At 41.4% G+C, this 23977-nt stretch overlaps 2 protein-coding genes across 2 annotated transcripts; both read left to right on the top strand.

Annotated features, from left to right (window-relative positions):
* The first annotated feature begins 1456 nt into the window (after nucleotides 1-1456).
* LOC147229400 (WD repeat-containing protein 26-like) lies at nucleotides 1457-14284 on the top strand. The gene is made up of 14 exons (XM_086154852.1): nucleotides 1457-1985; nucleotides 2567-2666; nucleotides 2819-2875; nucleotides 4449-4585; nucleotides 4805-4902; nucleotides 6832-6988; nucleotides 7161-7299; nucleotides 7401-7541; nucleotides 8240-8359; nucleotides 10202-10347; nucleotides 10656-10734; nucleotides 10855-10984; nucleotides 11104-11298; nucleotides 12329-14284. Exons 1-14 carry the CDS (start codon nucleotides 1651-1653, stop codon nucleotides 12349-12351), a joined length of 1857 nt encoding a protein of 618 aa, XP_086010978.1. The 5' UTR covers nucleotides 1457-1650; the 3' UTR covers nucleotides 12352-14284.
* A 2087-nt stretch (nucleotides 14285-16371) lies between these two features.
* Nucleotides 16372-22449, top strand: rwdd1 (RWD domain containing 1). Its single transcript, XM_086154858.1, has 7 exons — nucleotides 16372-16561; nucleotides 16966-17031; nucleotides 19661-19791; nucleotides 20917-21060; nucleotides 21186-21318; nucleotides 21406-21468; nucleotides 21626-22449. The coding sequence occupies exons 1-7, from the start codon at nucleotides 16489-16491 to the stop codon at nucleotides 21733-21735; spliced, it is 720 nt and encodes a 239-aa protein (XP_086010984.1). The 5' UTR covers nucleotides 16372-16488; the 3' UTR covers nucleotides 21736-22449.
* The last annotated feature ends 1528 nt before the right edge of the window (nucleotides 22450-23977 follow it).

The following is a 23977-nucleotide window of genomic DNA, read 5'->3' on the forward strand; positions in this document are numbered from 1 at the left end:
TGTGTGTGTGTGTGTGTGTGTGTGTGTGTGTGTGTGTGTGTGTGTGTGTGTGTTTGTGTGCAGATGGTCAGCTTTAAATGGTTTCTGTTAAGTCTTGATTAAAAAAGCATTTATTGTGTAAAACTTGAAATTCTGTAAGTGAGTTGCTAAGTATGGCCTTCTTTCTATTAGCATGATTAAAAGATCTTAGCAACACAGCCCACTAGAAATGAATGCTCAGTTGTTCAAGATAATCTACTCACTGCTGATGTACAGTCTACGGATTAACATGAGTAACCAAGGCATATGTGTCGTGAAGGGTTATAGCTGTGGAGTTTTCTATTTTGCGCTGATTGTTAGAGTAAAACTTGCTGAAGAACAGAAAAGCAAACTCTAAAATAGAAGATGGAGCTAGAGAAACTGCAATTTCAAGAACTGAGACTCCGTTTATGAAATGAACTGCATGCATCAAACATATATTCACATTTCTTGACTAAATGGAATGAATCAACGACGAAATTATGATCGTGTTGGAGGATCTTTTTACATTACATTACAGTCATTTGGCAGATGCTTTTATCCAAAGCGACTTACAAAAAGTGAAATTCAGTCACCGAAGATCCAAAGTACCAAGTAGTGGGAGGTCAGAATTGACCACTCCACCAAATAGCCATCTCAGAACCATATATATATGTACATTCATTTTGTCGTTTTTTTTTCCGTGGGGGTTGAGGGCTAAGTGCAATTAGTGGGGTAGTGCTTGGTGAAAAGGTATGTTTTCACCTCTTCTTCTTCTCCTTTTAGCTTTTCCCTTCAGGGGTCACCACAGCGAATCAACTTTCTCCATCTAACCCTATTCTCTGTATCTTCCTCTCTCACACCAACTACCTTCATATCCTCTCTCACGACATCCATAAATCCTCTCTTTTGTCTTCCTCGAAACCTCCTGCCTGGCATCTCCAATTCCAGCATCTGTCTAACTAACTCTCTCTCTCCAAAACATCTAATAACATATGCTGTTCCTCTGATGGACTAATTCCTGATCCTATCCATCCTGATCACTCCCAACGAGACCCTCGACGTCTTCATCTCTGCGACCTCTAGCTCCACCTCCTGTCTTTTGGTCATTGTAACAGTTTCCAGGCCATACAGGATGTGTAGAGGAAAAAAGAAGTTAAATAGACTGGATTGGAAGACGCTCCTGTGCGCCCCCTAGTGGTGACGCACAGCGCGGGAGACAACGTGAAGGAATTTCCGCCAACGTCACTGCGTAAGTCCATAACAGGGCTGCAGCTGTCTGAGAGCAACAATAACAAGCTCCGAACGACACCTCAACTGCTCACTCGGTATGGCTCCGACAACAGACGACGAATTCGACAAAATGCGGTTGTCGACATAACCCCGGCCGACGGCTCTTCGTCCTCCGAGTCGTACCCCGCGGTTTGTGTCACGGTCGAAGCGAAGCGAGCGACTCGGCCGCAGGGGGAGGGAGGTTGGGGGGACGGACGGACGGACGAACGGACGGGGTAGTTCGGGGCTGCATCTGGGTCAGTGGGCCTGTCGGCGACCGCACCGGTGCTTTCGAAGTCCACCCGTGTTTTTGTTGTCAGCGTGTTTTTCACCTCCTCCCCACCCCCATCGCGTCACGTCGCCCTTCCGACCGTAGATAACATGCAGGCTAACGGCGCGGGACAGGACCTGGAGTCGGAACTGTCCTGCCGAAACGGCGCGCAGAACGGCGAGTCGTCCTCCGCCGGTGTGCCCCACTCCAACGGACTGCTCCCGGTCACCAACAATGGAAACACTGTCAGTAGCAGCAGCAGCAACAACAACGGAGTTCCGGCCCAGCCGGTGTCCAACAACAACAACAACAACAGCGGCGGCGGCGGCAGCGGCAGCAGCTCCCCTGACGCCAACTCTGGCGTGAAGAAGAAGAAGCGTCTGTCTCAGTCCGAGGAGGATGTCATCCGGCTCATAGGACAACATTTAAACGATTTGGGACTGAAGTAAGTCAGTTTGACTCCCCCCAAACACCCCGCGGTCGTCGGGGTCGTGATGACAGCGTCATATTTATTGGGGTTTCCAAATCTCGAGAGAACCGGTGATGTTGCCCTCTTGTTTACCAGCAGCGCTCTTACGTCATTCGCCATGAGTACATATTAGGCAGCTGCAGGCCCCGCAGGTGAATGCAATCTATATTTATCCACACAAAACTGACATTTATCCGGAGAGGGGGGCCTTTTTAACTCGATTAATATCACGATGTCACTTTCACATGTCATCGCTTTCCTTGATCGTGATGTTGGCGTGATTTGGCTTGTTTTGCTTTGGTTGATTTGTTTTTTTTAAAGTGCGACAACATGAACGCATCACCTATCACCCCAACAGGAGACAACCTTTTTTTTACATGTTGAAAGAAACCTCATCATCATCATTTTAAACAATCGTGTTAATGATCAGTTGGTCACATGACAAGGCGTTCACGTCCCATTGGCCGCACGATGAATTGATCATGAGTGCCTTCCCCGGTCAGCACTTGGGACGTGAATTGATCATTTTCCCTCTCCCCTGTGTGCATTGTTTACAGTCAGACAGTGGACCTCCTGATGCAAGAGTCGGGCTGCAGATTGGAGCATCCCTCTGCCACCAAGTTTCGCAATCACGTCATGGAAGGGGAATGGGACAAGGTTGGATCAGGAGTCCTCTGTAGTAGCACTCTGTTTTGAATTTTGTTTTTTTTAGGCCAAATGAGGAAAAAAGAACAGCTGTTTCAGTGTTTGAAATGACTGCTGGAATATTTATAAGGTTTAAAGCTTTTTCTCTTTCTATCCTGATTTAGGCTGAGAGTGATTTGAATGAGCTGAAGGCATTGATGCATTCTCCAAGTGCTATAGTGGTAAGTGTTACATATCTGCACACACACACACACACACACACACTTTGACCAATTTACATTATAGATCATTACCACAGACCCACAAAGACTTTAGACAGATGAATGGAGCCAAAGCCTCCGTTCTAATATGGCCGTTGCTGAACATCTGCATTTCTTCGTGTGGAAACGACCTCTGTTCTCATGAATCTTTGTCAATAATGAAACACCAGACAATAAGGAAGCCTTGACATCTGGGACCAAATCTGTTAAACACAATGAAAGTTACAGTTCCTTCTTTTCAGATTTAATGAATTCAAAACATTTTGCAGAGTAACATTTTTATTTCTTAGTAGATGGCCAAGTACTTCAGGACCATTACTTTTTTCATTACAACCAAGGTCTGGTCTTTCTGAGCACCCTTTTGAGATGAGATGAGATGAGAGATGAGAACAATTTTATTTATCCCGAAGGAAATTGTTGTGCCAAAGTTTCAAGTAAAAACATAACAGTAATAGATAATAGTAGAAAGGAGGAAGAATAAGAAATACAATGAAATATAAATTGTCTTAACTGTTAACTGTAACTACAAAGATTTGATTTTATTTCAAGATTTTGTCATACTTCATAATCATGGCTGTTGAATTGTTGAATTCAATTTTTTTTTTCCAGCAGAAGTTGTACAATCAAAACAACTGTGCCTCTTTAAAAGCAGAAGAGAAGCTCAGGTGGCTCTGAGAAGTCTAACATCCTGCTTTTTACAGAATCAGATTGTGTGTGTGTGTGTGTGTGTGTGTGTGTGTGTGTGTGTGTGTGTGTGTGAGTAAATTACAACAAAATTGTGCAAATTGTAGGTAGGCTGGCTCTGCATTTACATAACAAATAAAAAGTATATCATACATATCCTTTTTTGTATCATAAATATATAATTCAGCTCACAACTTTTCCTCGTCTGACCAGTTTTCTTTGATTAAGAAGAAAAGGGATATGAACACATAATGGCCATTTCTCTTACAATACATACTAGTATTACATACATTTTGCAACATGACATTGCTACATTCCTGAAATTGTGTTTCATGTTTTATGAAACACTTGCTTAGAAACAAGTAAAGTGACTTTTAGACATTTAGAAGGCCCATATTATGTCATTCTAAATATATTTTTTCTGTGTTTGCACTTAGCGATGCTATTCACAGTGACTTTTGACTTGAGAAATTAAACTGTCTTCAGTACCATGTACAACTACATACACTTAATAGACAGTGACGTTAGGAAGAAGTAACTGGCTGCTCTATATTGGTCCATCTGTACTCAATGCAAGTAACTGACAGGACTCACTTATTTCAAGGATTCAAAGTATTTGTTGACATGTCTGAGGAGGTTCTCTGTCATCCAGGTCATGGGGAATTCTTGTTGAAATCTTCTTGTTTAATGACATACACGCAATAAGGAAATGTGTCCCTTTTGAATGAAATTCTTGCGTTGCTGTTTGCCATGAAGCCATATATTCAAACAATGTGAGCTAATAGGGTATTGGAGAGTTAAAAATAGCAGATCATACATTATGTCTTCACTCTTATTTCCACATCTGCAGCGCATGAAGTTCTTGCTACTGCAGCAGAAATACCTGGAGTTCCTTGAGGATGGGAAGGTCTTGGAGGCACTGCAGGTTCTCCGAGCCGAGCTCACTCCATTGAAGTACAACACGGAGCGCATCCACATTCTCAGCGGGTCTGTAATTCATGTGACTAGAAACTGAATTCACAGAACTTAGGCTGAAGTGATTAGCTACTGGTTTGTCTGGAACCTTCCATATAAAGGAAATGCTGTTTTTCCTTTGTATGGGCCAGTAGTTCAATGGGCCAGCTAAACACTGGCAAAGTGTTAAATCAGCCTTTGTGGACAAGCCTGCGTGTAAAACTGTTACATACTTTTGTTTGTGCTTTGAAGGTATCTGATGTGCAGCCATGCAGAGGATCTGCGAGCCAAAGCTGACTGGGAAGGCAAAGGCACCTCTTCCCGAACAAAGCTGTTGGACAAGCTGCAGAGTGAGTGCTGCCTGACTCATACCCAACGACCCCCACACTTCACACTCCCCCTCAGGCTGTACCGTGTATCCTTGTATTGACATGTAAGCATTACCACAGTGGGTGATTCCTGTTTACATATTGTGTTAGTGTTGCAATACTGCAGTAGTTCCCTACATGGCATAACCATTTTTAGCTCTCAAATCAGACAACTGTTTTCACCACAAGCAGAGTTTATTAATCCGGAGTTACTCAGTTACACAATTTAACACCGGATACATGTCAGGTGTCTGAGTCAACAGTTTAAGAACAAAAGCAAAATCTCAAAAGACAAATAACAAATACCATTAAATTGTAGGGGCAGCATGGGGATAGGCTTTGACAAATGGATTAAGAAGTTAGCATAATTGATTTTAATTGTAATCCCATGCCGCATGTCAAATTGACCACTCACCTTTAACACAATGTGAGAGAAAATATCCTCCAGCAATCTGTCACATTTATTTAGCAAAACTCAGGGTCTTCATTTACCAACTGTGTAAAAAAAGTTTTTTTTACTTCATTTCTCTGTGGTGGTTTTACAATAGTTGGCAACAAGAGAGTCCATCTAGTCTTCCTTATCCTTTCATAGCCAATAAAGGGACTCAGTTATCCACGGGGCTATGTGGGCATTTTTATTCTCAGACCCCGAGGTGTTTCCCAGGCTAGCCTGAGACATAGTCTCTCCACCATGTCCAGGGTCTTCTGTGGAGAACCCCCCCCAGGGTTTCCCGCGGTACACGGTCGAATGCCTTCTCTAGGTCCATAAAACACATGTAGAATGGTTGGGCAAACTCCCATGCCCCCTCAAGGACCCTGCCAAGGGTATAGAGCTGGTCCAGTGCTCCATGACCAGGGCGAAAACCACACTGCTCCTCCTGAATCCGGGGTTCCACAAGCTGGCGGATCCTCTTCTCCAGCACCACCAAATAGACCTTACCAGGGGGGCTGAGGAGCGTGATTCCCCCTGTAGTTGGAGCACACCCTTTTTAAAAAGGGGGATCGCCACCTCGGTGTGCCAGTCCAGCGGCAGTCCAGCGGCTTTTTGACTGCTTCAGCAACTTCAGCACCGGATATAGGTGTGTCTGCTCCAGAGTCCCACGGCTCTGCTTCCTCATAGGAAGCATGCCGCTTGGCCAGTCGGTACCTGTCAGCTGCCTTCTGAGCCCCACAGGCCAGAAAGGCGCAATAGGACTCCTTGAGTTTGACGGCACCCTTCACCACTGGAGTCCACCAGCGGGCTCGAGGGTTCCCGCGGGACAGGCGCCGACCGCCTTGCGGCCGCAATTCCAGAACTATAACTACAAGGTCAATCAGAGAACTGTGTTTTGGTGTTAAGTGCACATATGGACACCTTTATGCCTGATCATGGTGTTGATATGGACAATCCGTGATGAGCACAGGAGTCCAATAACAAAACACAGCTCGGGTTTAGATTAAGATGAGCCATTTTGCACTTACTGCACACATTCCCATTATGAAAAAGATGTGCAGAAATGCATTTGATGCGGCTAATGAAAGTGATCAGTCTGGCTGTCAAAGAAAGAATTAGAGTTGTTGTATCCAAGTTTGGCATCTGTTCTGAAAAAAAGCATTTGCATTATAAACCGGTAGATGTTACTGTCATTTATTTAATTTAAAGTTTTCAAAAAAATCTTTCCCGTAACATCTTGGTCCGTTGATATCTCATGTTTCAACGGGGGCACCGACAGCTTATAGACAAGTGTGGCTTATTTATGTCCAATTTCTTTTTTCTTTTAAAAATTAGTTGGTACGGCCTATATAAAGGTGCGCTCTATAGTCCGGAATATACGGTATATTTAAGGAAAATTACCTTCTTTACCGCCATGTTTGTTGATTCACACAGTATTTTTTTTACTACTTGGTCACTTTAGTCCTGTGTCTCTGCAGCATACCTGCCCCCATCTGTGATGCTCCCCCCTCGTCGTCTCCAGACTCTGCTGAAGCAGGCAGTGGAGCTGCAGAGGGAGCGCTGCCTTTACCACAACACAAAGTTAGACAGTGGACTCGACTCGGTGTCCCTGCTGCTAGACCATGCCTGCAGCCGGTAACCCTTCACTGGATGAAATGCAAATGATTTACTTAAGTCACCACCAGAAAATCTGATATTTTAATATGTAACCATTCATACAATAATCAGCCAACTTTTTTTTTTCTTAAACCAGTATATCCAGTCAGGTTTTATGAAGCAACTTTGAATCTTTGTGTTTAACTCACAGGAAACAGTTCCCCTGCTATACTCAGCAGATTCTTACTGAGCACTGCAATGAAGTCTGGTTCTGCAAGTTCTCAAACGACGGCACCAAATTAGCAACTGGCTCCAAAGACACCACAGTCATTTTGTGGCACGTTGACACGGTAGCTAATAATTTATGACAACCAATCGCATTTTACAGTTAGTAAAATGTTTGTATTTTCATGTCCAAATTGCAATCCATGTGTTCTCTGTTGGTTGCCAGGAAACCCGCCACTTGAAGCTGATGAAGACTCTGGAGGGGCATGCATATGGCGTGTCTTATTTGGCATGGAGCCCTGACGATGCCTACCTGATAGCCTGTGGTCCTGATGACTGCTCTGAACTGTGGTTGTGGAATGTGCAGGTGCTTGCCAAAAGACTAAAAAACACATGCATGTTAGCTAATTATGCTGCATTCTTAAAGTAGTCTGAATTTTAATTAACTTTTGTGGGAGTCCTAATCAAGAAAGATCGTAAAACAAAAAAATATTTAGCCCAGACTAAAAAAATAATCCCATTTGAAGTCATAAATGTAAAGAAAAAAAAAAAAAGAAATAATGATTTTATCATCGTAACTCAGTTTAAACAATCAAAGGTTTCAGCATTATTTAATTACGTCAACCTTTCTGCTCTCATAATTAGGGTATATCATTTTATAGATAGAATTTTTTTTTCCCTCCATGGAATGGAGATTTTCCTCTTGACCACCACTGTGAGACTTCATTCCAAAGTCTTGAAAATTGAAACTGTTTATTCTTATAACCACGACACCAGTTGCCAATAGATTATATAGTCAGCAATTAATCAAATCATTATTTAAGCGCTCAAGAAAAAACCCACAATGGTAGGGTTCACATGGTGAGCATTAGATGAGTCACAATGTTTGACCCCCATTGAGAAATGACAGGTGCAGCTTCATGCCTCAACAGCAGCAACCCATGTGTCAGTGCAGACAGTGTGTTCTCATTACATTTAGTCTCAATCACACTTGTATGAGCCACTGAGACCTTGAAGTCAGTTTGTTGCAGTGTTTGATGCTCCGTTGTCATCTCCACTGCGTAGACGGGAGAGCTGCGAACAAAAATGAGTCAGTCTCATGAGGATAGCCTGACCAGTGTGGCCTGGAATCCAGATGGTAAACGCTTCATCACAGGTGGCCAGAGGGGCCAGTTTTACCAGTGTGTGAGTATCTTTCTCAACAAACACTCTGTGCTGTCAATGCCCACACACTCAGCCCACATTTACATAACACACAGGCCGTACTTATTGGAAGGGCTGGGCTGTCAGTTCTGCCAGTCAAACTGTCCTACGATGACTTTATTCACAAATAAATGCAGAGAAGAGACATTAAAATGGCAAGCTAATCAAAGTTGTAGAGCAGTTAGGCTATTTTACTGTAAGTAGAACAAGTCTAGTCTTAAACTTGTAAGCTATATCAACATACCAAGCAGGTTGTTTTGCTCAAATCAACATACAACGGCCGTCAGTGTTTCTAGGTTTGATTCAGTCGAATAAGGGAATTGAACTCTTTTAACAGCAGAAAAAAGGAAAAAATAATCGTTCAAGTGGTGGCTATTTTTCGTTTGTATTCATGTACTTGTGGAAAAGAGTCTCATATTTCAAATATTAGTTTTCCTTAATAGTTCTCAAGCAGACCACCAATTATTAAACTTTAATGTTCAGAAAGGGCTTAACTTTGTCATCTTCTCTAGTAATTAAAGGCTGCCATGTATCTTACCATATTAACCAGCCACAGACCCATATTTCATTGAGTAAAATTATCATGGCTCTTCTTCAAATATCAGTACAATTTGGGTAGAAGCATGAGAAAATACAGGCACGGCCTGCACCCAGAGCTTTTCTCTTGCCTGTCAGATTCAGGTGACACAAAAAATAACCAAGGCCACTTACCTTCCCCTTAAGATGCTAGAACATCCATACTATCTTTTTCCAGTCAGCCAGTCTCCTTTTTTCTACTGAGAGCTAAATCGGAGAGGGGAGGATTCGGCCTGGGGTAAGTTACCAAAAATGGCAAACTATTTATGGCATTGGAAGACAACAAGCCCAGTGCATTCTGGTTGTTACAGGATCCTGACCATATAGCAACAATTCAAATACCTTTCTCTTGTACAGAAAGCCTTGATTTATAAATACCCAAACACGTGAATGACTTTTAGAATTATTTTATTTACTTTTAAATACTTAAAGGGAAAATGCACCACCATATCCTTTGACCCAAATATTAATATAAATATAGATTACATCACAACATTACCTAAACTGTACACAATGTTCCAATTCTTAGTCAGGAGACTTCTTTATAACTTATGAGTCACGCATCTTGTTTTTTTACTGCATTTAACAAAGTCCACATAACTGGTTTTAGAAATAAAGGCCACAAGGCCCAGAACGTCATGTCAATAAAGAAAGGGTTATCTGCCAATAGTAACTATGTGGTATTATGGGTATTTTCATTAAAATACCTATTTCTTTTCAGTCTTTTAGTCAGAATAACGCTTAACTTTTACGAGCTAAAGTGTCCTTTTGACAGGGCTCAGCCCGCCTATAAACTCCTGTGTCATGTTAGTCAAGAAGGTGTAACTTTGACATCCCTTGGTAAATTTTCTATGCCAACCAAAAGTGCCCTCACCACAAAGCCACGTACAATAACCTCAATCACTTCTCTCTGCACAGGCCTATCTACTCCAGAACCTTCTCATATACCATTACCTCAGTCTAGACAGCTAATTTCACTAACACACTTGTGTGATTCTTCGAGAGGTGTGTTCACAGAACCTCATCTTAATCGTCCCATTGTACCTTGTCAAATTCAAGTCTTGATCTCTCACAAATGTTCTGCTGGCAAGTAAAGAATCAGAACCACCACCGCACTCAAGTGTAATAACCCAGTTTGCCTCAGCTTTTCAACTGATAGAATTAAATAAGTTACAAAGAAGGAAATAGTAAGGAAAAAATACCATTGAATTTTTCGAAAAATATTAGTGATGTTTCACTGTCTGTTAGGACTTGGACGGTAACCTACTGGACTCATGGGAAGGAGTTCGGGTGCAGTGCCTGTGGTGCTTGAGTGACAGCCGGACCGTCCTCGCATCTGACACCCACCAACGCATTCGAGGATACAACTTTGAGGACCTGACAGATAGAAATATGTAAGTCACAAAACATCCTACAGCCTATACTGACCTCTAATAGACATTGTTAGCCACTGAATGTCCCTGTTGGCCAATTAGAATGCACTCATGGTCCACTTTTGACCGATCATTGATCCAATTAGGTAAAAATGCTTTTTGACCACCCGGCCTGGTTGAACAGCAAAAAGGACAAAATCAAGTGTACATTATGTAGTATTAAGTTTTCTGTTTAAACAGTGAGTGCCATTCCTCTTTTTTTGTTTGCTTGTTTGTTGGTTGGTTTGTTTTTTGAAGTACTGGCAATGCTCATCTATTATCTGTTACAGAGTGCAGGAGGACCATCCCATCATGTCTTTCACTGTGTCTAAGAATGGAAGGTTAGCCCTGCTCAATGTTGCAACTCAGGTGAGTGTTTTGTTCTTTCCATTATTTCACATCACAACACATGCTGATTTGAACTCCGGTTTGCTTATATCATATTTATTTTTTAACTCTCAGTCTATGTGTTTTCAAACCTGTGTGCAGGGAGTGCACCTTTGGGATTTGCAGGATAGGGTTCTGGTGAGGAAGTACCAAGGGGTGACACAAGGCTTCTACACCATCCACTCCTGCTTTGGAGGCCACAATGAAGACTTTATTGCTAGTGGCAGTGAAGGCAAGCTCCATTTCTTTTTTCATGATCACTGAAGAATTAAAATACACGATTTCACATGTATAATAGAAGAAGATTCCCTTTGAATCAGAGCTGCCTGAACTTCCTGTGTTTCCAAGCAGACCACAAAGTTTACATCTGGCACCGTCGCAGTGAGCTGCCCATCGCAGAGCTGACTGGTCACACCCGCACAGTTAATTGTGTGAGTTGGAACCCCGTCCTTCCCGGGCTGCTGGCAAGTGCGTCAGACGACGGCACCGTCCGAATATGGGGACCAGCCCCTTTCCTGGATGTTCAGGAGGCAGAGGGGCTCAATGGTAAGAAGAATTGTGCATAGCGCTGTCTTTTTAGTACTGAGAGGTATAAATCTGCTGGTCACTAGTGTGAGTACCGGTATATTCAATTTACAGCAAGACTACTCAATGCATACCTGTGGCAGTTTCTAATAACTGAATAATTTTCTTTGCCTCTACTGATGTATCTCTTAGGGGGTTAGGGAAAAGTCAAAAGCTATATTTGTCTTTGAGACTTTACTACCAACGAGAATTGTGAATTACTGAAACAAAATAAACCGTAGAGGGAGACAGGAGAGTTGTAGCTACACCACTGGAATATGTGAGGTGGAATTAGGATTATTTTTAATGTTAGTGTGTTAAATAGAGAAGATATATCATTTCTATGGTAAAATGTGTATAATAAACCTATAGTTATGGTAAAACCTTAACCGAAAATGAACACACAAGAAACGTGAAAACCTTTAAAACATTTATGTTCAAAAAAACAATCTCTAAGAACTTCTCACATAAAGTTGTTGGTAAGAGATGAATCAGTCGTGAAACCTCATCATTACATATCAAAAAAGAAATTGTTGTTTGTAATAGTAGTTTCAGAGTTAACATGTGCCGTTTTCTTAGCCACAGTGGCTTTGTCACATGTCTTCAGAGCCTCCATAATTACTGAGGTGTTGATGTGTTTCTCAAAATTGTATGGTGTAAACCCTGAAAATGTTGTACTTTAATTGGGAGGATTGAACTTCATCAATATTAAACTTCTGAACATAACTGGCGTTAAATCAAAGTAATTGAACTAAGATTCACTAACACTTGAGTGGTGTTTTGAAGCCTTGTGATTTTATAGTATTCATACAGAGGCCAACATTTCAGAAAACATTTCGCACAAATACAAGTAACTAAACATTTGTGAAATGTGGGGATTACCCTAAAACAAGTATTCGCCATATGGTGTGCGTGCATGCGTGCATGTATGTGTCCAGCGTGCAGTCTTTGCAACTTTGACTGCAAGTCAAGAAGCATGTGCTGACCCCCCCAATCTTGCTCGTGTTTACAGAATGTTCCAGCATGGATAGCTGATGATCCGCTGCTGCCATGAAGTGGAGGAGCACTGAGAATCTGTTGACACTTGAAAGGGTGAGGGGAGGAAAGCTTTGGTGAATGGGCAGCTGTTACCTTGGGGAAGGGACATCCCGTCACAGAGATTTGAGACTCGAACAGGTGACACCGGGCCCCAGGACCTCCTCACGTCCGGATCCATCACCACCGTCCAGGACCACCCACATCCTCTTATTTATCGTCAGCAACATAATTTATTGATTTGTAATGGAGCGGCGTCTGGCCGATTTATGTGTGAGTGTGTGCTAGTGTTCCTCAGTCCCAAGTCCGTGCCGCTCATGTTCTTTTCTTTCTTTCTTTTACTTCCGCAACCTTTGAAAGAGATTCTAACTGCAGGAAGCTTAATGGATGTAACACCTGGTCAGGTCTTTTAACTACAATTTTAATTCCATGTTCTATTGTTTTGGTTTTTTTTTTAAATACAAAATAGATTTTATAGTTCAATTTCCCTTGCTTATGATAACAATAAGAAAAGTATTCAATGAAACCGTTGCACGGGATTACACATGATGGTTTATGTTGGAAACTCGTTGTCAGACTTGCTGCCACTTGGATGTTCAGCTGCCTTCTGACATCAAGCGGTTGATGAATTCAAACCTTCAGATTTCCTAGAACTAGCGCCCCCTTTTTCATGTGTCCAGATTCTTTCATGCCTTCATTTTTTTTCCCTTTCTTGGCTCTTAAGCCTGTGTTATTGTTTGACCGTAGCCCTCTTGCTATTACATCCTGCATTTTTGTGATTTCTGCTTCAGCTGTAACATGCTTATGGTTTAATATTTACCTATTTGCTTTTTTTTTATCTTTTACAAAACCAGCTGTATTTTTGAAAGAGATACTCCCATGTCTTTATGCCATGTGGTGCCCTAAAAAACAAAGTAAACAAAAATATGCATTTTAAAATGTTTTTATTTTTACACCGTTTCATTTTAGTCGGGTTTCCATCCAAATGTTTTCCATCATTCAGCCTTAATTCAAGAATATCTTCAAACATATTTCTAGTCATTTTTGTTAACCATATGTATATGTTTTGAAATGTTACCAATTGAGGTGTTGATGTCCTATTTTTGTATTAAGATAATACTCAAAGATGATCTTGGGTTACTGAAATAATAATTTCTTCTAACCCTTTTTGGCCTCAGATTTAAATGATCCACATCAGCTCACATTTAAATCACTTGTGACCGTGAGCTTTTTGCATTTTATGGGTAAAACACTCACTGCTTCCCTCCTTATTCACTGAAGTGCATTAACTCTTTTTTTTTTAATATAAGGCAGGTGTTAAAGCCTCCAAGTGTTAAAGCCTTTTTTTTTTTTTTTTAAACTTCAAATTGATAATGACAATGGAAACCACTGGGTGGAAACTCAACTACTGTGAGGGGAGAATGTCAGACTCCAGCCCCATTGAAGGTTTTGATTTCTATTGAAGACTTCAGCACCTGAACTGGCAAAAGAGTGCCTGTGTTTTTGGAAATGTATTGACACACAGGAACACACACCATTCAGTGTATCAATGTGTCTAAATCACACAACAGAGGATACGCGCAATACTTTTTAGGTTGGTCTATTGTCGAATGGGGTCCCCTTATGGCATATGATGATGGTTTTAAAAAACAACACAAAACTGAAAGCATATCAACCAGACCTGGAATTTTAAGTTTGACACACACATCATTGAGCTGAGAGGACAGTGTACAAAGCATTTGTACAGTGTAACAAAGATATTAATACCTTGTACACAGTGTTTCCAAAAGGTTATGATGTTCTATGTAATATGTGCTGCATAATTGTATGTCACGGCATGTATTATGAGGCTATGTGGGAATAGCAGGAGTGTTTCAGGGTTTTTTTGTTTTTTAACTTCCCAAAATGTAAAAGAAGATAAAAGTATCCGTTCCTCCTGGCTGCACTTTTGTTGTAAAATATATAAAGTTTATATCCGTTCCCTCTGAAGTAGTGTTAAAATACTTGCAGTGTGGCTGAAATTGCATTGCAGCCTTCTTCCTATGTGATATTTCTTTTTTCCCCTAAATGCTTTTACAGATTCGGTTTCTTAAGAATGGAGAAACAAAAATTCCCTCACTCTCCTGAGTGTGGGATGCCCGGGTCTCTGAACAAGCAGCACTGATGCAGCCACCACCAGCTTCAGCTCCTCCATCGATACTACACACACACACACACACACACACACACTCTTTAGATGTCACCCACACTTGTGTCGACCACAGATGTGCTGATGTAGTTTTCTGCTACTGCAAATTTCTTTGCTTCTTCAGTATTTCAGGCTTCTTTTCTGTTCTCTTGTTGCTGTACGAAGCCAAAGTAGGAACTTTGTTTGCTTGCGGGTAATTTCTGCCAGAAACCTTTTGACATTTTAAATGTTATTTCGAAAGTGACTGTACCGTTCTGTATTGTTCTGTAGGAGAAATGTTATGTATGCATATTTTAAATAAAGTATTCAGGGTTTTAAAATGCCATTTCACAGTCCTTGCCTTAACACACTCATCGTTTCTCTGTAGACACAGCAACATCATCCTTTAGACTTTAGTCATTTTACAAATGTTTAACCATAAAGTCAGCAAAATTATTATTTTTTTGTTTATGTTTGTTTTTGCTATTAACATGAAGGAGCCAGTGATCATGACAATAGCTTGAGTGAGTAGATGGTAACAACCAGTTTTGTGCAGATCAAAACATTTCAAACACTTTTCAGAGCTGTTCAACTCTAAAATTTAAAATGATAACAATAGACGCATTTAAGATTGGGACAGTGTTTGCGAACGGGGTCTAGTGGGGGCGTACTTGTGTCTGGCATCTTTAAACTAACTGGGGTTGAGACCTCGATTGAAATTGAATGTAGTGTTTACGCGAATGTACAATATTTGTGCTCATCGTGGAAAAAAAAGGAAAAGTGAACAAATGGTCTTGTCTTTACCCTAACTGTCACTCGCATGGAGAACCTCAACATCCTCAGCTTTGCTACCTCCGGCTCTGCCTCCTGTGTTTTCCTCCATGCCACTGACTCTAAACCAGACAGCACTTATTGACACTTTTCTCCAGCTATTACAACCTGTTTGCACACATTTCATCAGCTCTTTCCTGCCCTCTCCATTGCTCTGGACTGTTGACCCTAGCTACTTAAAATCCTTCACCTTCTTCACTACTCTCTGCATCCTCATCGTTCCAGTTGACTCCCTCTCATACATACACGTGAATTCTATCTTGCTACAGCTGATCTTCATTCCCCTTTCCAGGGCATACCCCCAACTCCCTAGATCAGGGGTCTCCAACTCACGACCCATGGGACTATAGTTTGTTGCTTCCCGCCTTAATATGAAAGTTTAATGTTAGTGCGGAGTTTGATATGTATGTATGTAAAGGCAAGGGCCACAAACTATCATCCTGTGGGCTGCAATCGGCCCGCGGACCGCGAGTTTGTGGCCCCTGATCTTGATGCTCCTCCACCTGCTCCTGCTACAGATCACAGTGTCAGATGATTCCTATCTAACCTCATCTGTCAGCCTGTCAGTGACATTAGCAATTATTATAATAGCTCAGGTCAAAGTAAAAAGTATATAGTATATATATATGCATACATATGTGTGTGTGTGCATGTATATATATCTATATCTGTAGATATATGTGTGTGTGTGAGTGAGAGAGAGAGATCTTGCCCGTACATTGTATGATAGTTCTAAATTTTTAGCGTGTTCTTATTTTATACAATAAAGTTTAAGAGAGGAAAAAATGTTTGCAGGCAGAAATAATGGATATCAGAAAAATGAAGACATTTCTCTGACACTCGGATCACGTTGACCGGGAGCGGTTATTATCAATACAGAAATATTTAAGGTTTTATATTTTCAGAAGTGATAACATTTACGTGTATAAATCAATGTATTGATTGTTTAAAACATATGAAAAACGTTAGTGTCCGAGTCTGTTCGAGCGACGATGTGATCGTTCATCGCGCTAGCGAAGCCGCAGCGCGGAACCGCCTCTGTGTGTGACTATGTGTGTGTTAGCGCCGGTGTAGCGGGTATGAGTTTTCTAACCAGGTAACCTGCTCCTCTATAAAAAAAAAAACAAAAAATAAAAAAAATGACGGACTACGCAGAAGAGCAAAGGAATGAACTAGAAGCTATAGAATCCATATATCCGGACTCCTTCACAGGTGAGACTTGATAGTATCTGTGCGCTCGGAGCGCAGTAGCTTGCTAGCAAACACACGTTAGTTAGCTGACGGCTGCTATTTATGTGACGTTAAGGCTAAAGTTGAGGTGACATTTGCAACTTTGGCTTTTTTTCTGTCTCACTGTCAGTTCAGGCTATTGTCAGTATCAAATCCTGCTTAAAAACAAAAAAAAGGAAATATAGATACTAAAAATCCCATTGTACAGTTGGGTTTCTGTACACTGCTGTTCACTGCTCAGTTTAGCACAGTTTACCACTGTGCTAAACTGTTAGCATCTTCGTTATTAGATCTGACCTTTGACTTTCAATTAGATATAATTGTAATATAATGATGATAAAGTGATTCATAGTTAGTTAATGTTATGAAACTCTCTGTGTCTCCAGTGCTTTCAGAAGATCCCATCTGTTTCAGCATCACTGTGACATCAGATGCAGGAGAAAATGGTGAAAGTGAGTATGATGATTATAATGTGCTGTAACTACAGTCCTGTGAAAAAAGTCAGTGCTCCCTCAGAGATTTATTCTGTTTTTGCTTTTTTTTATCACCCTCAGATAGTTAATATAACCAGAAAAATGTTAATATCTCACAAAGATAACACATAGATACAAGAGGCAGGTTTTAAATGGAATTTTCATTCATTGAGGGGAAAAAGTGTGATTAATCAGTCTTATAAGAAAAACAAGAAAGCCCTTTATTTTGTCACATTCATTTATGCATGCAGCACAACATCAGTGAAATGTAATGGTTCAGTGTCTCACTCAACAACCCTTTGACAGGCAAGGGGTTTGGGAATTAAACCAGGAATGCTTTGGTTCCATGACAACCAATCTAACCACCTGATCATTAATCAACTGTGATTAACCACATTTTTGGGGAAGCTTCGTCCTCTATTCCTTTTGGTTTTTCCCTTCAGGGGTCACCACAGCGAATCGACCTTCTCCATCTAATCCGATTCTCTGTATCCTCCTCTCTCACACCAAGTAACTTCATATCCTCTCTCACTACATCTGTAAATCTTCTTTTTGGTCTTTCTTTAGACCTCCTGCCAGGCAACTCCAATTCCAGCATCCGTCTACCAATATATTCACTATGTATGCTTTTTCTGCGTCTACAAAAGTGCAATGCAGCTCCCTCTGACCTTCTCTGTACTTCTCTATTAGCATTCCCAAAGCAAGTACTGCATCTTTAGTACTCTTTCTAGGCATGAAGCCATGCTGCTGCTCACAAATGCTGACTTCTGCTCTGTCTAGTTTCCACTGCTCTTACCCATAACTTCATTGTATGGCTCATCAACTTTATCCCTCTATAGTTGCCGCAATTCTGCAGATCCCCCTTACTCTTGAAAATGGACACCATCACACTTCTCCATTCTTCAGGCACCTTCTCACTGTCTCTCAATCTTCTCAATTTCCAATTTCAGACTCATAAGTCTATCTCACATTCTTTTCAACTCCAGAACATTACTCCCCAAATCCTACTTTAAGACAAGTCCTACTACATTTCTCATCCTGTCAGTACCATGATAGTACCACCTAAAACCTGCTTCTAGCCTTACACCTTTCCACCTGGTCTCCTGGACATCCTTCTCTGCATCATGTCAACCAACTCTCTGCCTTTTCCTGTTATCGTCCCAATATTCGAAGTCCCTACTCTCAGTCCCAGACTCTTGCCTCTCCTCTTCTCTCTCTGCTTTCAAACACACCTTCCTCCTCTCCTTCTGTGACCCACAGTAGCCCAATTTCCACTGGTACCCTGTTGGTTATCACCACCAATGGCGGTGGTTGTTAACCCGGGCCTCAACCAATCAGGTATGAGAGTCTTAGGTTTGATTCCCATATTTGGTTTTGACATGCCCCCCCTTGAGCTGCCACCTTACCGTGGTGGAGGGGTTTGCACGTCTCAGTGATCCTGGGAGCTATGTTGTTCGGGGCTTTATGTCCTCAGAAGGGTTACCCAAGGCAAACAGGTCCCAGGTGAGGGACCAGACAAAGCGTGGCTCAGAAGACCACCGATGAAGAATAAAGACTTTGGACCTAATTTCCCTTGGCTGGACGCAGGTCACCGGGGCCCTTCCTGGACCCAACTGTGGACGTCTGTGCTCGTGTCCATAACAAACACTATGTTCAGGCATAATAGTCTAGGCTGACCTGGGAACACCTTGGGGTCCCCCAGAACATCTAGGCCATGTCGCAGAGGAGAGGGGATCTGGGTGTCACTGCTCTGGCCTGCTGCCCCCACCTGATTCCAGATGAGCAGCGGAAGGATAGATAGATGGATGGATGGGTTTGGGCACAAGTTCTACACCAGATGCCCTTCCTGACATCACCCTCTGCCTTTGTCCGGGCTTGGGACCAGCTCAGGGAGATACTGGCCTGAGCCCCCTAAGGCTGCATTTTTGGGACGCTTAGTTCAATTTAATTAATTGCACTTTGTCTTCTGCCAGGCCTGAAGAATCAAGAAAAGACTTAAGTCTAACTTGTCGTGAAGTTTGCAGAAAGATATCATCAGTGTTCAGACTACCTAAAGGACTCCTAAAAGTCCATAAAAGAACCCAACATAACATCTATAGTACTGCAGGCAGCATTTGTCCTGGCTAAGATAAGTGTTCATGATTCTACAGTAAGAAAGTCCTGGGAAAAATAGGAGCTATAGGAGAGGTCTAAGGCCAAAACTACAGCTTATCATAAATTACATTATTTGGAATATGTGATAGACTCAATGCAAGTTATCATAAGCGCATAGCTCAACCAGCTCAACCATCGGGTTCACGGGAGAATTTTTCATGCAGTGCCAGATTGGTTATGAAAACTTTTTACCCTCAGTAAAAGTAATTATCACTTAAAATCACCTGTTGTATTTTCTTTAGATTTCGCTATAAAAATTTGTTTAAGCCCTCTCATCTGTGACAAAAAACAGAAGAGCACATGAGCACATACATTTTCACAACAACGTGTGTCTCAGCTTTTGTTCCTGACAAACTATTAAAGGACACAGGTGGATCTATATAACTGGTTTTCCCAATAAACATCAGAGTGTGATTGTAGATTTTCAGTTTTTGTTTTTGTTTTCCCCTTGCAGCTGTAGAAGCAACGTTAAAGTTCACATATGTAGAAAAATACCCAGATGAGGCACCACTGTGGGAGATCCACTCGCAGGAGAACCTGGAGGACAGCGATGCTGAGGATATCCTCAACCTGCTTCAGCAACAGGTCTGTCCGGCTGGGCTCTGCAGAACCATCTTTCAGATATCTATTGTTGACCCTCCGTTGGAATTTATTTACTGATGTAGCTTTTATTTGCCAAAAGAGAACTCCATTTGAAATGTTATATCCCTGTGCATCCTTTATCAATTGTAATTTGTCACCTCAGTCAGGTATCACAACTTCAAGTTTATAATTTAATACAAACATTAATTAGTTTTTGTTTTCAATGCACACAAAAGCTTCAGGAAGAGTACAGAATCTGTACTTGATTGTGTTTTGATATATTGATCCTAACACAACAAATATGGTCTTGATTTTAATTCAAACACTTTTACAGCTGGAACCAAGTAGGTTCTCAGTCACACGGTGTTATAATAAATCTAGATTACTCGGACCAAAGTATCAATGGATATTATCAATTAGAATGATCTTCAAATGCCTAAATTGCAATATTTTGTAAGTGAATTTGAGCTAAAAGTGAAATGTATTGGGTTTTTGTATGTAACCAAATTCAGATCTAAACCAGGTTATGAAAAATATCATTTAAAGAACTAGCATAACTACGCTCAGCGGATAAAATAATTAGATATGGGACTTCTTAAGCTTAATATCTTTGTTACAAATTTAAGTCAGGTTGATATTAAAATCCAACACTCAACAACTCAAGAAAATATCAACATGACAATTTATGTTGAAATGTCCTGTTTTTATGTTACAAACAAAATGAGCATCTAGGAGATGATGTCCTGTCGGTTGACATGAGAAATCCCAGAATTTTTGCCACATGGTATAATAATTGATTTGTGTAAAAAAAATTGATCCCTTGTATTTTGAAAATGGATACGTAAAAATCTGAACGCAAATCAACTGTACCGAATTCAGGAGGTAACACACCTGAGTCACGATGGCAGACCACATTATTTCTAACCAGTGAGACACATTTAAGCAGGTTTCACAACAAAGTTATGAAATGGTCAGCGGAAAGTCATTTGTCGATGCATCCCAGGGACCAGCGCAACCCACTTAAATACTGACTGTGAATTCCAGAATTCACATAAAGAGCCTGGGAGTGATGATAAACAGTTCCGGTTTGAAACGGCGGTTGGTTTTAATGATTTATCTTTTTGGCAGGCGGAAGAAAACCTAGGCATGGTGATGATTTTCACTCTGGTGACGGCCGTGCAGGAGAAGCTCAATGAAATCGTGGACCTGATGAAGACCAGACGCGAAGAGGAAAAGCAGCGGAAGGAGAGGGAGGCAGAGGAGGCAGAGAAGGTCCAAGAAAGACCTAGCATCTTTCATACTTCCATTAAATGTCATGACACAGTCATGATATCTTAAGTTTTAATAAAAGCGGTTCTCCCTAGTCTTGTGATGAAAAACGTGCCTGTGATTGACAGGTGGCGTTCCAGGGCACCGTGGTAACCATTGAGAACTTTCTAGCGTGGAAAGCCAAGTTTGAGCTAGAGATGGCTGAGCTGAGGAGAAAAAAGCAGAAAGAGGAGGAGCAAACAGGAAAACCCAAGCTCACAGGTAAACTCTGCTCCCAGGTGACGTTTGCCTGCCAAAATTCAATAATGCAGGTCTACTGACTTCAGAAAATGTCATCTGTTCTCCCAGGAAAACAGCTGTTTGAGAGAGATCACAACCTTGACACATCAGATATTCAGTTCCTCGAAGACGGTAAAGAATTGATAATTATAAATTGTTTGTATCTTCAGAGACACTACTATCACAACGTGGATATTCTCTTTTTCTTTTGTACCCACTGTGATTTAAAGGATTACATTTTTTTAAATTAATTTTAATCTCATAACATGTCTGTTTTCTCCGTACGCAGCTGGAAACAATGTGGAAGTGGACGAGTCACTGTTCCAGGACATTGAAGACCTGGATTTAGAGGACGACCCCGACTTCGACCCTCTAGAGTTGGGCAGTGATGAGGACTGAAGCAGCAGCGGACCAATCCGTTGGATTTGGATCATTTGACTGCAGAGAAGACAAGTGCTGCGTTTTTTTAAGATATTATCCACAGTTGGAGCTGGGACCCTTGTGAATGCAACATTAATTTCCAGCTGTGACTGTTTATCTCCAGCGACAACTAAATAACAAATCCTGACAAATGTGTGATTGGACTTTGCTGCTCTTTGTCATGCTGGACTGGATGACTGGTAATTATGTCATAGTTCCACTAGAGGGAAGTAAAGTGTCAGGTTCGGCCTGCAGGCAAACATAAGAAAGTCCATCCATCCAATGCCTTCCATTATCCTACACTTAGCACCGTGGGGGAAGCTGGAACCTATCCCAACTGTCATTGGGCATTATACCCTAGACTGGTCGCCAGCCAATCGCAGGGACGCATATACAGACAAACAACTCACACAGAGCGATTTTCCCAATTAACCTCCCGTATGTATTTGGATTGTGGGAGGCACCCGGAGGAAACTCACGCGGACACAGGGAAAACATGCAAACTCCACACAGAAAAGTTGCGGGACTTGAACCAGGGTCCTTCATGCTGTGAGGCTAACTGCTGTGCCGCAATCCAAGAAATTCATGGCACAAAAATCTCAATTGTAAGTCAGATTGATGCGTTGATAAGGTTTAAATGCTTAAAGTAAAATTTGAGAATTAACCAAATTAAAGTATTAACTTGGGAAACTATTGTTGTTCAGTGTGTTCAATCATTTGCTTTTGAATCATCTTTTTCAAGTTTGAAGCTGCAGCTCCTATAAAGGACAAGAAGATTCAGATTGCTTGGAAGCCTAGAGTCAAACACAGTGAAAGTGCTGTTTGGGGATAAAGTGATATCCGATTAATCATTGGCAACTTTGATGTAAGGCTTCATTCAGACTGTCTTAATGGGAAAACTATCACTGAAATGGTTTTTATGTTTGAAAATCGGGACGAAAGAGCAGAAGCGACACCTTCACGGTTAATAGTCTAGAATCATGACAAATGTACTGCGGGTATTTTCCGGGGCAATTCGTTTTCACGCAACTTTGTATTTTGCTTCTAGTCACCAAATCTAAAGTTAAGAGTCTCAAATAATCCTTTTACATTCCAGATCTATGAAGAACCTTGCCTTTATTTTGCTTTACTCAAATCTAAAAATCACCATCAAGAAACTTATCAGGGTCAATGACTTTTATCTATCAGCCCACTGCTAATGTTAAACAGAACTTGCTCAAATTTTCAGTCATACAGACTCCAAGGAACAACATAATCCAGGCGACTGAAATAGGATGAAGGATAAAAAGGAATTCTGAGGGATGTGACTGCTGCAGGTCAGAGTCATATTGGGTGGGTTTATCACAATCAGGCATAAGGATGGATGAATCCTTGCCAATCTTGTCACCAGACTTAAACTGAAATGCATTCTCTTCAAGAAAAGAAAAAGCCAGCACTCATTTCCTTTCCCGCTCCATCTCTGACCTGTCGTGACCCTCGGTCATGCAGGGGTTAACCGGTTGGTTAACTGAACTCTGGCTGGAACGCAGGTAACTTGGATTACTGTATGAAATGAATAGTGGCTGACTGGCTTTAAAAGGAGAGTGATTCACTCACACAAGTAACAGCCATGACATTGAAGTGGTTCAGCAAATCCAAATATGGCCCGATTTGTGGCAGGAAGACACCGTTTGCTGCAAGTCAGTATGTGAAATATCTGGAATTCAGACTTTGGTGGCTATCAGGAGGACATGACAACATACCTGGCCGCAATCTTGACAACCTAAGGAGTGATAATGATACGGGGGTTTCTTTTATCTTTTTTGGACAATGTTTTGCTTACAGTTTTGTGGGAACAGATATGGAGGTCCTTGCACAAAACGAGGATATTCAACACATGTTTGGGTGATTTTGGAAATCGTACTCAGCTGGACCACACAGATCTCCCACCTCAGTCCCAGGATGAAACAGATCGGGGGGATCGCAAGCCAGGCCTTTCCGACCAACATCAGCACCCTACCTCGTAAACTTTCCCACAGACAAAATCATAAATCTTGTGAAAAGCCTTCCCAGAGGAGGCTGTCGGAACTGCAAGGGAAAGAAAGACTGCTAGTCATACCATTGACTGTAGTTTTAGACAGTGGAAAAAGGTGTACCAGTACTTTCTACACACTGTGTGCATATATTAGCCTACAACATTTTTTGAAATATACTTTCTTCATGTGTGAATATGTGCTGCTTT

This window comes from Fistularia commersonii, chromosome 11 (genome assembly GCF_037954325.1).
Source record: "Fistularia commersonii isolate RoL2024-O1a breed Wild chromosome 11, RoL_Fcom_v1.0, whole genome shotgun sequence".
NCBI classification, from domain to species: domain Eukaryota; kingdom Metazoa; phylum Chordata; class Actinopteri; order Syngnathiformes; family Fistulariidae; genus Fistularia; species Fistularia commersonii.

Coding starts and splice junctions, on each gene's coding strand:
- rwdd1 (XM_086154858.1), top strand. CDS start 16,489: ATGACGGACTACGCAGAAGAGCAAAGGAATGAACTAGAAGCTATAGAA. Junction 16,562..16,965: donor ATATCCGGACTCCTTCACAG/GTGAGACTTGAT, acceptor CTGTGTCTCCAG/TGCTTTCAGAAGATCCCATC. Junction 19,792..20,916: donor TCAACCTGCTTCAGCAACAG/GTCTGTCCGGCT, acceptor TCTTTTTGGCAG/GCGGAAGAAAACCTAGGCAT.
- LOC147229400 (XM_086154852.1), top strand. CDS start 1,651: ATGCAGGCTAACGGCGCGGGACAGGACCTGGAGTCGGAACTGTCCTGC. Junction 2,667..2,818: donor TGGAAGGGGAATGGGACAAG/GTTGGATCAGGA, acceptor ATCCTGATTTAG/GCTGAGAGTGATTTGAATGA. Junction 4,903..6,831: donor GCTGTTGGACAAGCTGCAGA/GTGAGTGCTGCC, acceptor GTGTCTCTGCAG/CATACCTGCCCCCATCTGTG.